Below are 15,580 nucleotides of genomic sequence, written 5' to 3' on the forward strand. Positions count from 1 at the left end.
AAGGAAAATGATCACAAGAATATGACACAGTGGACTGAAAAGAGCTCTTGTCAAAGATATTCTTGTAATACCAATGTTACATTAAAATACCAAGTTACATTATTTTCCAGATGGATAAAAATTATTTAGAGTATTCAGAAAATGTACAGCTCAGTCAGTGAAACTGACAGATAAGGATTATCAGCCTTATTATTTGAAATGTTTTGTTCCACTCCTTCCAAACAGTAAGTTCCACCCATAATTTAAAATGCAAACAGACTTAATCTGAAAAAAAAAGTTGGGTAGGCTGCTCAAGAGTCACTGGCATCTAGTCTAGTCACATGTCTAATGGCACTAATGTGAGATCTGGCTAAACCCTTGGTCGGGTCAGCTCCAAATCAAACAGACCATACTAACAGGCTTTGGCACACAAAAGAAAGGGCTCGTGGGAAAAAAGCTAAAAGCTTGATAGTAATGCCACAGTTACATGACAAGCGCTGTGCATGAGTTCTTGTACTATTTGTGCTGAACTTGATGAATATATTGATTTACTTTTGATTTTGTAGGTATGCAGGTAAATATTCCTATAGATACTATGTCTGCTATAGTTTGTTGGCATTGTCCCTATATATAGGGAACATTTTTTAATTTAAATATGTTGATTTAAATATATTAAAAAAATCATGTTCACTGCAAAATATGCACGTATACACAATTATATTGTCAATGCCATACTTTAGGGGAGGAGGTGGGTGCTAGAGAATTTTTTGCAGAATTTGCTTCTTTTGTTTCTCTAATTGGTGTTTTTTTTCACCAGTCACCAGTAATTTCACTGTTAAACATTATTATTTTAAAATAAGTTAAATAATGGAGGCTGAAGTCTTCAGTAAAAGCATATACCATCAATGAACATCATTGTAGCTTACAGTAAGGCTGTCTTTAAAGGTCTGTTAGTTGTTGTAAAAAAATCAGTTCTCCTACTGAGAATTGGTCAATGGGATTTGTACTTCCAGAACCCCACTGTTGCACATTGTGGCGTTCTTTGACTGACCTTTGAATGACATGCTGCAAAAACAATTGACCTAGACTTGAAAAGAGCTGCCCTACAGTTTTTTTTTGCTTTTGCTTGTTTTGAGCTTTTTGAATGTGATGGCTCCTTAGCTCCTGGGGGTTTCTGGGACATCCTACTTTTTACACGCTGTATAGCAGGGATGTAGATTGGCAGATGGATTTGTTAAAGTGACAAAGCATTTGGATGATGATATGATATGTATGAACTTATTTTCAGGTGTTATTCATGATTATTTGAAAAAAAAAAAATGGTTGTTGTTTCCTACAGCTTTGTCACTGGAGCCAATCCTGATGTGGCCAAATTGGTTTCTGACCGATAGGCTAAATTTGCCCTATAGTTGAATTTGTGTTCTCAGCCTCTCTCTGCACTGTGGATAGAGAGTTTCTAGTGAACTGGCCCAGATTCAGGTGGCCTCACAGCTTCACAGATGGTACGAGGGAAATGTAGTTGCTTGTGCCAGGCAAAAGTGAAGCTCACTAGCTCATGCTTACAGGAGAACGACTAAACTCTCCAACCATGGGTCACATCCTCTGATCCTCTGGTATGTGGTCTGTGCCATGCAATGATCTGCATTTATTCAGTATTTTTTTGTAGGGCAAAAAAGTCTTGTTTCATTTATTTTAAATAAATGCTTAAGTCATCTTGGATGCATGTATTGGAATAGGACATATAAACATAAGGACACTGTTTGTGCCTGGCTGTGTCTTGTGCTTGACCGCCCCATGTGCTTGCACCTCATCCTTCCAAAAACAGCACCAGGTCTAGGTCTCCATGGCAACCACAACCCACCCTGTCTTATTTCTGTTTAGTGGAAAATAACTGCGCTCCAGCCTGGACCTGTGCTTCCTCAGCACCGGGCTCCTGCTGCGGGATGATGTCAGTCTGCGTCTGATGGAGACTGTTTTACTCGGGGATGGGCCTGTTCCTGTTTCCTGTCATCCTTCTAAACTTCTCTCAGATGGCAAACCAGCCTGTGCCGCTAGTGTGAACATTCAAGGTTTTCTTGTCCTTTTGCACTCCAGAAGTGGCTATTTAAAAGTAGGTTAAGGCTGATGATGTAAGCAGAGTTACGTCTTATTAAAATAATTAACTGGACAGAGAAAATCCCAAACATAGCTTTTGCCGCACACAAGCCTGTGCACCATCTGTCTGAATGGCATTGTTTATCTGACATCCAAAAGATAAAATGGCAAAAAGCCTCTGACGAAATGGCCTCTAAATCACTTTTGCTAAAGTAAACCGTAGCGACACTTTGGCTAGATAGCTTGCTTGTTTATCATTCACTTTCAGTAATAGAAATGGGATGCCAAGTCTATCAGGCCCATCCAACCGCACTGTCGCCTGGCGACATGTTTCCCTCAAGCTTTTGTCCCTGTTGGATATTTTCTCACTGTTTGGTTCAAGTGAAGTTTTGGCGAAGTGGTTGGTGTCAGACTGAGGTGTGAAGCTTCTCGCCAGTGAGACATTACAGACTTCATTAGTGGCACAAATGTGCCCTGCTGGATTGAAAATGTCAGATAGCTGCGTCAGAGGTGGCAGCTGGGAGGGATGGAATTCTCTCACCCCTGATGGCTAAATGGGCATCGCTGTTCCCAGCAGGGTCTATTATTGCAGGAATAATCCTGTGAAACCTTATGTTAGATTTGGTCAAGGAATCTGTCACCTTCATTTCCTAAAATGGAAAATGGTTCATGACACAAGTTCATGCCAGACTCTAATATTTTTTCAACAGATTTTATTAAATTAAATCTGCAATGTATGCGGTTGATCTTTGTTCTTTTAGACCTCTGGCTGTTTGCTGCTCAGCAAATTGATTGTCTCTGCGAGGTGACTTCTGGTTGAATTGTAGCCTTTTGGTCATAGAGGATGTGTGATGCTGGACTAAAGCCAGCTTAGAGGCTTGCCCTGGGCAATAGGATGAATAGCTGGATGTCTTCCATAGGCTATCACATTGCATAACAGAGTAGATCCAAACTGCCATGGGAGCAATTGTCAGAAACCTTTAGGGTGCGTTTTGACCCTCAAAATCAGACTCTAATTATGTGGCATGGATGGAGAAGGGTAATAATGTGATAGATTTGTTAAAAATACATTATTTGACTTTTGTCCCTCTAGTGGTTAATAAATAAAATTGCATGCATCTTGCGGAAGAACATTGTTTTGGTTTTGCTTTGGATCTGCACGAATGAATGGTACATCCTTGAAAATATAATCCAGGACTATAACGAGCCATAATGAAATGGCCCTTAGCAATAGCTGACACTATATAGCCCCTTTCACACTGCCATTCCGGCAAATACAGGGGTAAAGTGTTCCTGTAATTGTTCCCTGGTCGCTAGATTTGGCACTTTCACACTGCCAGTGATGACCCGGTATATGTGCGTGCTTTCACACACAACCCTTGAAGATCCCGTAACGACACGTGACATCAGCGCGTGACGTGTAATGTACGAGTCGACAACGCTTGGCACGTTATACTTTAACTGAAGCAAGCAAACGATCTCTGCGTCATCGCGGAAAGTGAGGAACTAACTGATCTCTGCTTCATTACAGTTTGCACATATGTTTTCGTCGCGAATGTTGATCTTCCTTCAAAACAGCCGGTAAAAAAGTTGCGCGATAATGCGCGTCATCACTTCGATACGGAATTAGATCTGGCTTTTGTTCACACAGAGCTCGTTCCGGATCGATTACCGCAATGTTACTATGTCCCCGACCCGGGTTCGATTCGGTAATCAATTCCGGGACGTGGTTGCTTTCACACAGAAGGCGACCAGGCAATGTTACGGGAATATTGCTGGTCCGACGTGCAGTGTGAAAGGGGCTTATAATGAGCACAAACTACTGTTAGACAGTTAAATTCCCATCTGTTAGTTAAATAAAATACCTTACCTGTTGAGTAATGCCAGGTATAGCCTACATGACATGATTTTTAAGTTGTCAGATCAGTTCTTTTCACACTGCACACCTGTTTTGGGTAGAAGTTGTACATTATATGACGGATCTGTGACTGGGAGACACACATTACTCAGTATTTTACTAGGATGAGTCCCTGGCTAAACGTGTGAGAAGTAAAACAGAGAATCACAAAAAACAATACTCCTCCCCCTGAAAATGTCCGTGCCTTGTATCTTCCGCTGTCATTTTTCGAGCATTTTAGCTTTTTCTCAATAATAGGGCCTTTCGCACCAGCTTTAGTTCCAGAACTAAATGTACTAGTGTTGTCACGGTACCAAAATTTCAGTATTCGGTAATGATTCCAGTGAAAATCCACGGTTCTTGGTACTTAAGCAAAATACACAAAAATATGCTAATAAAAAAAAAAAACTTTTTATCACTAAAAATAAAACCAATGCCATTCTTTATACTTATTTACAATTTTGTTTAAAGCTTTTCTATAAGTAATATAATTATGAAAAACGGTAAACAAGTTTCACCCAAATTTAATTTGGCTTTTAATTAATGAAATTTAAAATTTTATTTTTTGGTAAATAAAGGGGATTTGCTATTAAAATTAAAACCTCTTCAGCTCTGCAGCTTATTTTGAATTTTTTACAGAATTAGGCATACCAGAATTTAAAAGAGAGCCCTACTCGCATACTTTGGAATAAATTGATACAAATGGTCTCATTTGACAGAAAACTCTCTGAATATTTTTGGGTAAAATATTGCATATTTTGTATTTTATGTTTACAATACTGGGATAAACACTGACAAAAAGTCATATTTTTATTATTATTTTTTATAAGTTTTTATTTAAGAGTCTGTAATTTAGGACTTGTTTGGTCTATGTCGCTTCAGACAATCTCTTTTGATTCCACTAGGTGGCAATAAACAGGAGAAAAAAAGATTTGTTTTGAGAACATCTTCTAAGCAAAAGTTATTTAGCTTTAATCGAAAGGAGGCGTTAGACTCTCCAAGTGTACTTTTACAGTCACCATTTTTGATTACTGAAACCAGTAGGCATACCTGAACTTAAAAGACAGCCCTAACCACATATTTTGGAATAAATGTATAAAAATGGTTTCATTTTACAGAAAACTCTCTGAATTTAAAACATGGGTAAAATATTGTATATTTTGTATTTTATACGTTTACATTACTGTGATAAACACTAACAAAAAGATTTTTATAATTTAGTACTAAGTACTAAGATGGTTTTGTGGAAACTACTTCCCAGTACCATTTAAAGGGTTGCATTCATACCGACAGTGTGTACTAGGAGTACGGCGTTCAACAGTGGAAACAAAGAAGAATAATGTTAACAACCGGATGGAGGACGCAGTGATCGGAGCTGTGTTTTTATTGTGTCTCACAATTTTTGGCAATACTGGACATGAAACGTCGACGTATACATAAAGCGATTGAAAGAACGGAAAGGAGTACCATAGCTGTGTTTATACGTGAATAGACCATCAAATTCACGTCTAGTTTGCCACTTGAACATTTTAAATGCATTCGCATGTTTAGAGCGAAATAGTGTATAAAGCAAGCATTTGAAGCGAAATTGGTGCGTGTCCGAGGCGAAATCCGCTTCTTGTGGGAGGGGCAAGTGCAAACCGGTTGTCTGTTTGCAAGATGGCTGATGTTGATCGAGCATTCATCGAGAGAGTTACCGCTAAATAAAATATTATCTTGTTAGCGAAAAGTAGCTGTATATTAGGGGGAAATAACGGAAAGGCCACGGGTCGATAAAAATGTACGTGACTCAAAAGTAAAATTTGCCAGGTTACCCAATCTCCTCACCGACACGCTTCCTTTTTATTCCTGTCTCTATAGAAATAGGAATATGTGTCATATAGCTCCGGGTGAATGCTCACTGACAATATCAGTCGTTCCCCCATGTTGAATGAGTGACTCCGGGCGGGCCTGCCACCACAGCAGCAAGCAGGCTCCTGATTAGTTAACGTGGCACGAATTGACGCTAAAGTTCAAATTTTTCAACTCGGGCGTCAGACGCAAATGTTGAGTGTATCTTCTAGACATGCTTGATTATCAGCTTCTGGCTCACCAAAACCATGTTTACAAGATATTACTACAGGGCCCAGCAAGACAGTCTTAGCCACTGTCTGGAAGCTAATGAGGACTTTACAGTAGACACTACTAGTTCTGTTTTCTGCCAGACAGGATAATCCACCGTCTGATCGGATAATCTGCCTTGTCTGACCTGCCATTCCACGTACATCACCCCCTTCTGACCAAGCAGAGGCACAGTACAGTCAAACTGGGATGAAGAAACCACCATAAGTGTTGCTTCAGAGTTGAGGTGTTTTCTACTATCCTAATTTAATGTGCAGAGACATCGAAGTAAGCAGTTTTTGGGTGATTTCCCCAAACAGTGTAAACAACCTGCTTTGTGGCGCTTTCAACAGTGTTTGGCTTGTTTGCATGGCCCAATGAGGTCTGCAGTATCTGGAGAGAGCTATCAGTTAGCTTTCCCACTCATCACTTGACAAATCTGTCCCAAAGACTAATGTCAATGAAAGTGGACATTATACTACGTAGTTTACAGGCGAGGCATATTTTAAGAGCGAGTTTAGGCGTTAATGTTGTTTCAAAGCCATAAACACAGACTCTGAAACCATTGACATCAGCAGTGTAAGGTCAGCCGCTAATTCGCAGCTGGATAAACACTCATCTTACTAGAATTTCTCTCTTCAGTTCAGTTTCTATCGGCTCCTTTTCTTTTTCTGTTCATCCATTCACTTCGGCTCTTGTCATCTTTGTTTCTATCTTGTTCCTGTCAAGCTTTTGTCTGTAGGCTTTGTTTTTCTTTCTGTTATCTTTCCCTCCCTTGTTTTATTCTGCATTCCTTGAAAACTGCCCTCAAGTCTGCTTTCGTTAAAAGCACATCAGACGGTGATGGACGTAGACAGATTTGCTAAACTCTTGAGAGGAACTGCTCGAAGCTGCAACTTTTAAACTTCCTGTCAAGAGCGTGAGGTAAAATCTAAATGGTGTAGGTGATGGATGTGGTCCTTGTTGGGTGTCTTTTTCACCTGCAAGTTCGCTGCTTGGCTAAGTGCTGCTAATATAAGCCGACCAGTGGGAGACTGGTTTAAGAGCTTTGACTATCACATCACTTGAGTTATGTCAGAGTGTTATGTCTGGGAGGCCAATCTATAAGTCATGTGTCGTAGAAGCACATCAGCACTCAGCTAGGGGATGTTCTGTATGATGGCTTGGATTGGGATAGACAGATAAACCCTTGTCTGCACCCAAGTGTTATTTTAACCAGCAGGATGAGATATGAGTCAGATTGTAAAGGACATTTCACAGGTATGGTGTTAAGACATCACTCTTTGGGTTTTGTGGAGTGAGTCTTTTCTCACTTGTTGCATTTACACATACTGAGATTTTTATTGCTGTGGTAGGGTGGCCATATGCTGTTCATACCGGACAAGTCCCAACCAGGATTTTAATATTGCCTAAACATCCAAAGCAGTTTGACCAATAACATGCAGGTAATGTACATAATCGACCAATCGTGGGTCTGCACGTATGAAGTTGAGATCTACATGGAATGAACAAAGTTATGCAAGCATGCGCACATTTTTGTTCTTTCGTTTGACTTTAAGTGATGCTGCGCACCGATCAAAAAAGCACCAAAGTAGGTGCGAGAGTGAAGCAAAACCATCTGCTTTGCTCTCTATAGCTCTCTTGAATGTCACACAGCTATCGACCTGCCCAGTGCAAATATCCAAAACCTGGATATTTGAGCCAATATTAAAATCCTGGCCAAAATGAAAATGTTTAGCTGAGGATGAAGCCAAACAAAATGTAACACTGGGCCGAATACTGAATACTAAACATGGTTTTTCACATTTTCTCCCATGTAGGCCTATTTTGCCTTTTTTTCACTATTTAATTAATTAAATTTAATTAAAATTATTTTTACTCTTTTGTCCTCATTTTCAAATAAAAAATCATTTACAAAAGAACAATTTAAAAATATTTACTTGAACTTTTTGTTTTACATTCTAGCAGACATTATACAAAGCACAGTTTAACTTGAAATGAATAATAAGTTAGTAAAATAATTTTTGACCATTTTTGAGACTTGAATCAGGCATGTATTTTTTCTTCCTTCCGTGAACGCAAACACGACCCGGGATTTATTCCGGGATCGATCCTGGGTTGGGGACCTAGTAACATTGTCGGTTCAGTCCCGGAACGAGCTCTGTGTGAACAAAAGCCAGAACCAATGCTGTAAAGGGTGTGTCATAGTGATGACACACGTTACTGTGCAACTCTTTTATCAGGGGTTTTGAAGACAGATCAACATTTGTGATGAAAAAATATGTGCAAACTGTAATAAAGCAGAGATCAGGTAGTTCCTAACTATCCACACTGAAGCTGAGATCATTCGCCAGCATAAGTGAAAGTTAACGTGCCTAGCATTTTCGAGTCATATATTACACGTCACATCCTGATGTCACGTGTCATTACGAGACCTTTACCGGTTGTGTGTGAACACGCACACATTCCGGGCAATCATTGGCAATGTGAATGAACCAAAATCTATCGATCCGCGAACAGTTGCGGGGATATTACCTGTGTATTATCTGGAAGCTCAGTGTGAAAGGGGCTTATGTGTGAATGTTATAATAAATGTATTAATAGAGCTGTTGTAGCGTAATTATCATTATCATCATAAATCATCATCAAATATTTTATTTTACAGAACAACAAAAAAAATTGCAATACTATCATTTATCAATGTCTATGGAGTTGATGCTTTTCTCTGCTTTTATTTAGGAAGAAACCCACCGGAAGATCTGTGCTTCTTTTTGTTGACAGCAGCATGCAGATTTATAAATGATTCTCATTGCTTTGTGCTTGTAATGATTTCTGCGTCTTTCTCTGATGGTTTTAAATACTTTCACTTTGCTGACATGTTTGCTACATTAGTGCGTGCCTTGTTCGGTACATATTATTCTGCTTTTTCCCTTATTCGGCCAAACAACTATTTTCAACCGAATAATTTCAGTTGCCGAATATTCGGTGCAACCCTTCTGGCCGGGATGTGTCATTTTATGAACTGTGCATATGGCCACCCTATGCTGTTGGTCACTAAATGACTCTAAGGGATAGTTTACACCAAAGTACTGTCTTCATGTATTCACCTTCTTGTTTTTCCAAATCTGAATGGCTTTCTTTATACTATGGAACATAAAATGAGGATGGACAGTTTTGCTTGGTTCCTAGTGTTCTTTAAAATATGGAGCAGAAACAAAGTCATACAGGATTAGAACAACTTTACGGTGAAGATATTATGATAAAATTTATATTTTTGGGCACACTGTCACTATGTGGGTTCCCCTGGTCATTGAGAAGCTTTATTTTTATAGTTATGTTAGTATTATTCTTGTGCAGGGTAAAACATGCATAGAATCCACAGTAGTGTCTGATTTGTGAGTCTCCATCTTGTGACTTGGTTCTTTTAAATAATTGGATGAAATGGTTCAGAAATGTTTTGTAATGCTTTATTAGCGTTTAGTATAAGTTATAAAGAACGACTAGGAAGGTATTTTATCTATTGCTGATGTTCCTGCTGCTGGATTCTATGTTATTTGTGTGATACTATTGCTTTTGAAAATCAAATGAGAGAAAAAATGTCATTTTGTCTTCTTGCTAAAAAAAAAGTTCCATTTATTGTGTCTATGTAATCTATGGATCTAATTTGTTATATATTTGCATCATTTTATTATATCCCTATATGTACTATAAGCAGAGACAGATTGCATTGTGATGTAATCATAAATCAATAGGGAGATCAGACACTATAACATTAACTTCTCATCCATCTTGTCTCTTCTAGACTACAGTATTTCAGGAATGATATGTGCTCCTGTGTATTCACTACTTTTAGACATTGATGCATCGATTCACTGTGCATTTGCATGAAGTAAAACTTTCTATGATCCACTAAAATCAGCAACTCATTGGAAATGAATGACTTTTGAGGTCACTTTGCTGCTGTAAATCACAGTGTGAAAATTACTTGAACTTTAAATTAAATTGAGTGTAAGGAGATAACATTGTTAACAGTCTTATTTCTCTTTATTTTTCCAGATACACAGTGTTGTGAAGATTCACACTTACTTACAACAGGACGAGACACTTGCCGTCAATCTGCACACTGTTGCTTCTGTTTAAGGGCTGTAGTGAAGATCACCCCACCTCCCACAACCCAGAATGCTGAGTATAGCGGTGTGAAATTCCACAACCAAATCCTAGAGAGCAGTTAACAAGGCCGAGAGACGGCATTTGCTTTTTCTGTCTGATGAAAGATGACAACAAGAAGCCAGCGCCCTTGGATAAACATTTTCCCAGAACTAATATTTTTTTAAAACTAATCTCTTATCTCTTCTTACATCTTTTGAATACAATGCTAATGCATTTCCCCTCAACTTTGGAAAGATGAACTTGGGTTTCAAGCGATATTGATTTTCTCCACCATGTCATGGAAAAGAAACTACTTTGCATCTGGCAGCAGTGGCTTACAGGGTATATTCACCCCACGAACCATGACATCAATCGCCCCCAGCAAAGGGCTCATCAATGAGCCGGGACAGAACAGCTGCTTCCTGAACAGCGCTCTCCAGGTAGGACTACATATGTTCATGCTTTAAACACATCTTACATGTTACATTTATACTTCAGAAATACGATTATTGTCTTTCTGAAATGTACAAACAGTGTCTTAGTTAAACAAGACCTTTATTTGGTGCTCTTAGAGATGTATCTGAGTTTAGACTCACACTTTGAGGACCCCACATGAGTTTGCTGCTTTATTTTCATCAACCGTTAGGCTCTACTTGTAGTCTGTGAGGATAAATATTGTGCAAACTCTCTCATTCATTAATGACTCATGCAACGCATGACCTCAACAGATGGCTGCTCTCGTGGGCAGAAATTGCACCCACCTCCTTTTGTGATTAGCCATTTGAAGCAACAAGTCAAGCGGCTAGATGCATATGGCAGCAGTAGGAACGGTGCACTGACTCTTTACTCGTTGCTCTCCTCACGCATGAATACTGTTAGACAGAAACCGCTGTGCCTTTTATCCATTGTGCTGCTCGGTGGAGCCTGCATTAGATTTAGTGATGATTCAAGCACTGTCAGCACTAGACCCCACAAACAACTGTCAGACGCACACTGTCCTGGCCGGTAATTACCCTGCAGAGCAACCTGCCATTACTTACCCTCTATTTTTGGATTACTGTATAATCAGCTATATGGAAATAAAGGGGCTTAGCTGGCCTGATAATATGTCTAAAGCTACAAATTAGAGTCGGTTATGGCTGGTTCGGGGGGTTGGGTGTTTGAGGGAGCGTCGCGGCTGGATTGTCTGTTGCCATGAGGCATAATAATATGGCAAGACAATAAACTCAAAGTTAATTTGAGTTAATTTGGCTATGATGTCTTCACAAATTATAATATATCGTCTTGTGATTTTATTTAATTTTTTGCATATTTCCCACATGAATGATTCGGATCTTAAAAAATGTTTAATGTTACACAAAGATAACCAGAGTAGATACAAAATGCAGTTTTGAAATAATGATTTCATTTATTAAGGGAAAAAAGGTGCCGAAACCTGCCTGGCACTACATGAAAAAGTAATTGCCCTCTAAATCTAATAACTGGTTGTGTCACACTTTGCAGGAACAACTGCAATCAAGAATTTGCAATAACTGGCAATGAATCTTTCACATTGCTGTGGAGGAATTCTGGCCCACTTCTCTTTGCTGAATTGTTTTTAATTCAGCCACACTGGAGGGTTTTTGAGCATGAATGGACTGTTTAAGATCATGCCACAGCATCTCAATTGGATTTAAGTCTGGTCTTTGACTTGGCCACCCCAAAATCTTAATTTTGTTTTCCTTGAGCCATTCAGAGGTGGACTTGCTGGTGTGTTTGGGATTATTTGCATATAACCCAAATGCGCTTTAGCTTGGGGTCGCAAACTGATGGCTGGACGTTCTCCTTCAGGATTTTTTGATAGAGTGAAGAATTCATTCTTCCATCAATTATGGCAAGTCATCTAGGTCCTGAAGCTGCAAAGCAGGCCCAGACCATCACACTACCACCACCATGTTTGACTGTTGGTATGATGTTGGTTTTTATGCCAAATGGGACACAAACCTCCCAGTAGATCATGTTTTGTCTCATCAGTCCACAGAATATTTACCCAAAAGTTTTGGGGATAATAAAGATATTTTTTGGCAAATGTGAGACGAGCTTTGTGTTCTTTTTGGTCAGTTGTGGCTTTTGCCTGGGAACTCTCCCATGGATGCCATTTTTGTCTTTTTCTTATTGTTAAATCATGAACACTGATTGTAATTTAGGCAAGTGAGGCCTGCAGTTCTTTTGATGTTGTTCTGAGTTCTTTTATGACCTCCTGTATGAGACGTTGTTGTGCTCTTGGAGTAATTTTGGTAGACCAGCAACTCCTGGGAAGGTTTAACACTGTTCCAAGTTTTCTCCATTTGTGGAAAATGGCTCTGACTGTGGTTCGCTGGAGTACCAAAGCCTTTGAAATGGCTTTAGAACCCTTTCCAGACTGATACATGTCAACTATTTTATTTCTTTTCTGTTCTTGATTTTTATTTTTATTTTATTGTGGCGTGATGTGTAGCTCTTCAAGTATGCTTCAGTTTGTCAGACAGGCTCTATTTAAGTCATTTCTTGATTCAGGTGGTCTGGCAGTAATCAGGCCTGGGTGTGGCTAGTGAAATTTAACTCAAATTTCTAAAATAATGTGGTTAATCACAGTTCTTCCACGATTTACCAGGAGGGGGCAGTTAATTTTTCACATAGGGCAGGGTAGGTTTGGATGGCTTTTTTCCCTTAATAAATGAAATTATCATTTAAAATTAGCATTTTGTATTTACTTGCAATTTCTTTGTATAATGTTTAAATTAGTTTGATTATCTGAATCTTTTAAGTGTGACGAATATGCAAAAAAATTATAAATCAGTTGTCTAGTATTGTTCTCTAGCCCTTATTTTTGATATTCTTTTCACATGAAGTGAAAAATGTTTTATTCTGGCATTACATGCCCTATAATAGAATAAGTTGTCCTTGTTTAAGCTTTCCCAGAAACCCCTCCCAAAATCAATAGTTCTCAACAGCCATTCAATAAAATCTGTTATGCAATCAATAAACTCCTGATTAAAGATCCAAAGATGCAGCATAAATGAGTTTGAAGGGAGGAGAGGGAGAGAGTTATGTCTAGACTGCCTGGGTTTTCAAAGCTGACATCTTCTGGTCTCCTGCTGATTCTGAGACCGAAGGTAAGAGTCAGGATGTGTAATCAGCAGCTTCCTGTTGAGTGCAGCTGCAGCTGAAGGAATTTTAGTTTTTAGGCTATTCATAAATGTTTAGCCAACTTCCCACTATCTTCATTTTCAGTAAAAGCTCATGGTTAGTCAAATCTGAATCGAAAAACTGTACTTTTGTTTGCAAGCTAAAGTGAGTTTAAATGACTTGTACAAAGTGTATGCGTTCACAGGCTGCATTTATTTGATCAAAAATACAATAGTAAGTATTATAATAAGATGGTTTTAAAATAGGAATTAGGGCTGCAACAACTAATCGATAAACGATTCTCATTATTCCATATTCAGCACAAAAACATTCATTGTGCTAAAATATCTGTTGTTTAACATTTTATATTTAGGTTTAAAAGTTAACATGCAGTGCGAATAATTGATGAGAGTAGAAATTGTGATGTTATATCAGACAGGATATTATTGACATGATAAAGAAATGAAAGTAGGAAGAGACTGACTGTTATCAAAGTGCACGCGACAAGTTCCTGTGCTGTGATTTTATTTGTCTTTATTATCTTTTATTGTTTTCATTTTTGATCTAGATATTTAAACTATATTCACTATATAGCCTGCACTGATTTTAACATTTATTGAAACAAATTTATGCAATTTTGTGAGGGTTGTGCCACTGCTGCTCTTAACTAACAGTATTGATTATAACCAAAATAATGTTTTAGCTTTCTGTATTGGTTAGACCTCCAATATGCGTAAGCTTTTTAGTAACAGTAGTAAGCTATTTTTAAAGCTATAATATAATTATTGCTGTTATCTGTGAAAGGAAAAAGGCAGTCGTGCTTTATAGTGTTTGATTTATTCAGATACCCAATTAGTCAGAAAGTACATAAACAACGCCAGCAAGCACGCAAGCTGCTATCAAAGACAAAGGAGGCCATTTTTATTATTATGTGAATAAATACTATTTAGTTGTTTAAGTTTATTTGTCCAAAAATTACTATAAAATTTGTATATATTTATATATTGTATGACAGTTGGTCTAATAAATTAAGCACTTTTGTTTTAAGGTAATTGGGCAGAATGTGTAACTGTGTGTTTTTGTCAGTAAAATTAAAATAAAGAAAATAAGGGGTTGAATCTGATTAATCGAAAAAATAATCGGCCAACTAATCTTATAGAAATGTTAATTGTGATGTGATGGCAAAACTGAATTTTCAGTAGCAAGTCAGAAATCATTCTAATATGCTGATTTGGTACTCAAGACTTATCAATGTTAAAAATAGTTGTGCTGCTTTTATAATACTAATATTTTTATGCAACCTGGAATTTCTTTTTGGACATATAAAATAAAAAATGTAAAATCCAGGTTGGTTCTTTTTGGTGTGAAATAGTAATATTCCGTGAAGAGAAGTCTTTACGAGACCGCACACATTGTTTTAATGTTTATTGAGCTAAAGGAAGTAACTCGTTTCATTCAGTCATAGTTATTTTCCGTCTATCTTTTCCATCAGCCCTGCCTCCTGTCTGCTTTCCATCCCTTTGATCTGAAGCATGTTATATGGTTAGTAATGGGCCGTGGTGTCCCTCTTTACAGAGGGCTATCTCTGATGTGTCCAGTTTGGGCACTCTTGCAGTTTTGCTCGCTCTTATTGAACTAATCTTTCAAGCAGCGGTCTACTGCGGTTCACATATTTCACAGTGACAGACTCCACGGTTGATCAGTTTCAGCTTCCCTTCTCCTAAAAGACCATTTTATAAAGATCTTGTCTGAAGGATTCTGCTGCAGTTTATGTGTTTGTTCAAAAAATGCATCAGATCAGAGATTTGACAATCCACTTAGTATGACGGTGAATCATAACATTGCTTTAATGAGCAGATGTGACCTAGGTTGTCAAGTAAACACCTGTATTTCCTTTAAGGTCCTGCAGGCTTCTCATCAATACGGCCTGTCCCATCCTATACAAACTCTACCGGACAGTTCCAGATAAAAAAAAATAAATAAATGAAACGCAGGATTTGTTGTTCGACATTCTCAGAGGCAAACTCAGTGGCATGACAAGAGCTCCCAGAACTTAAGTGTCAAATCAGTGACGTCAAATCAATAGAAGGGGACACTGTGCCCTGATGTTGACCGCTTGAGACATGGACACACTAGCTAGTCCATGGCCACTGGCTCAGAATGTTCCTGCGTATTTGCAGACCTGCGTACTTGCACCCGGAGACCAGAACTTTG

At 38.4% G+C, this 15,580-nt stretch overlaps 1 protein-coding gene across 6 annotated transcripts in view; it reads left to right on the forward strand.

Moving 5' to 3' along the window:
* usp54a (ubiquitin specific peptidase 54a) overlaps positions 1 to 15,580 on the forward strand; it is a 63,073-nt gene that overhangs the window by 19,746 nt on the left and 27,747 nt on the right. For all 6 annotated transcript variants that reach the window (XM_026224630.1, XM_026224631.1, XM_026224629.1 and 3 more), the window contains one exon: positions 10,127 to 10,659. In XM_026224630.1, the coding sequence (XP_026080415.1) occupies positions 10,513 to 10,659 (147 nt within the window). In that variant the 5' untranslated portion in view covers positions 10,127 to 10,512. The remainder of the gene's footprint in view (positions 1 to 10,126; positions 10,660 to 15,580) is intronic.

This window comes from Carassius auratus, chromosome 38 (genome assembly GCF_003368295.1).
Source record: "Carassius auratus strain Wakin chromosome 38, ASM336829v1, whole genome shotgun sequence".
NCBI lineage: Eukaryota > Metazoa > Chordata > Actinopteri > Cypriniformes > Cyprinidae > Carassius > Carassius auratus.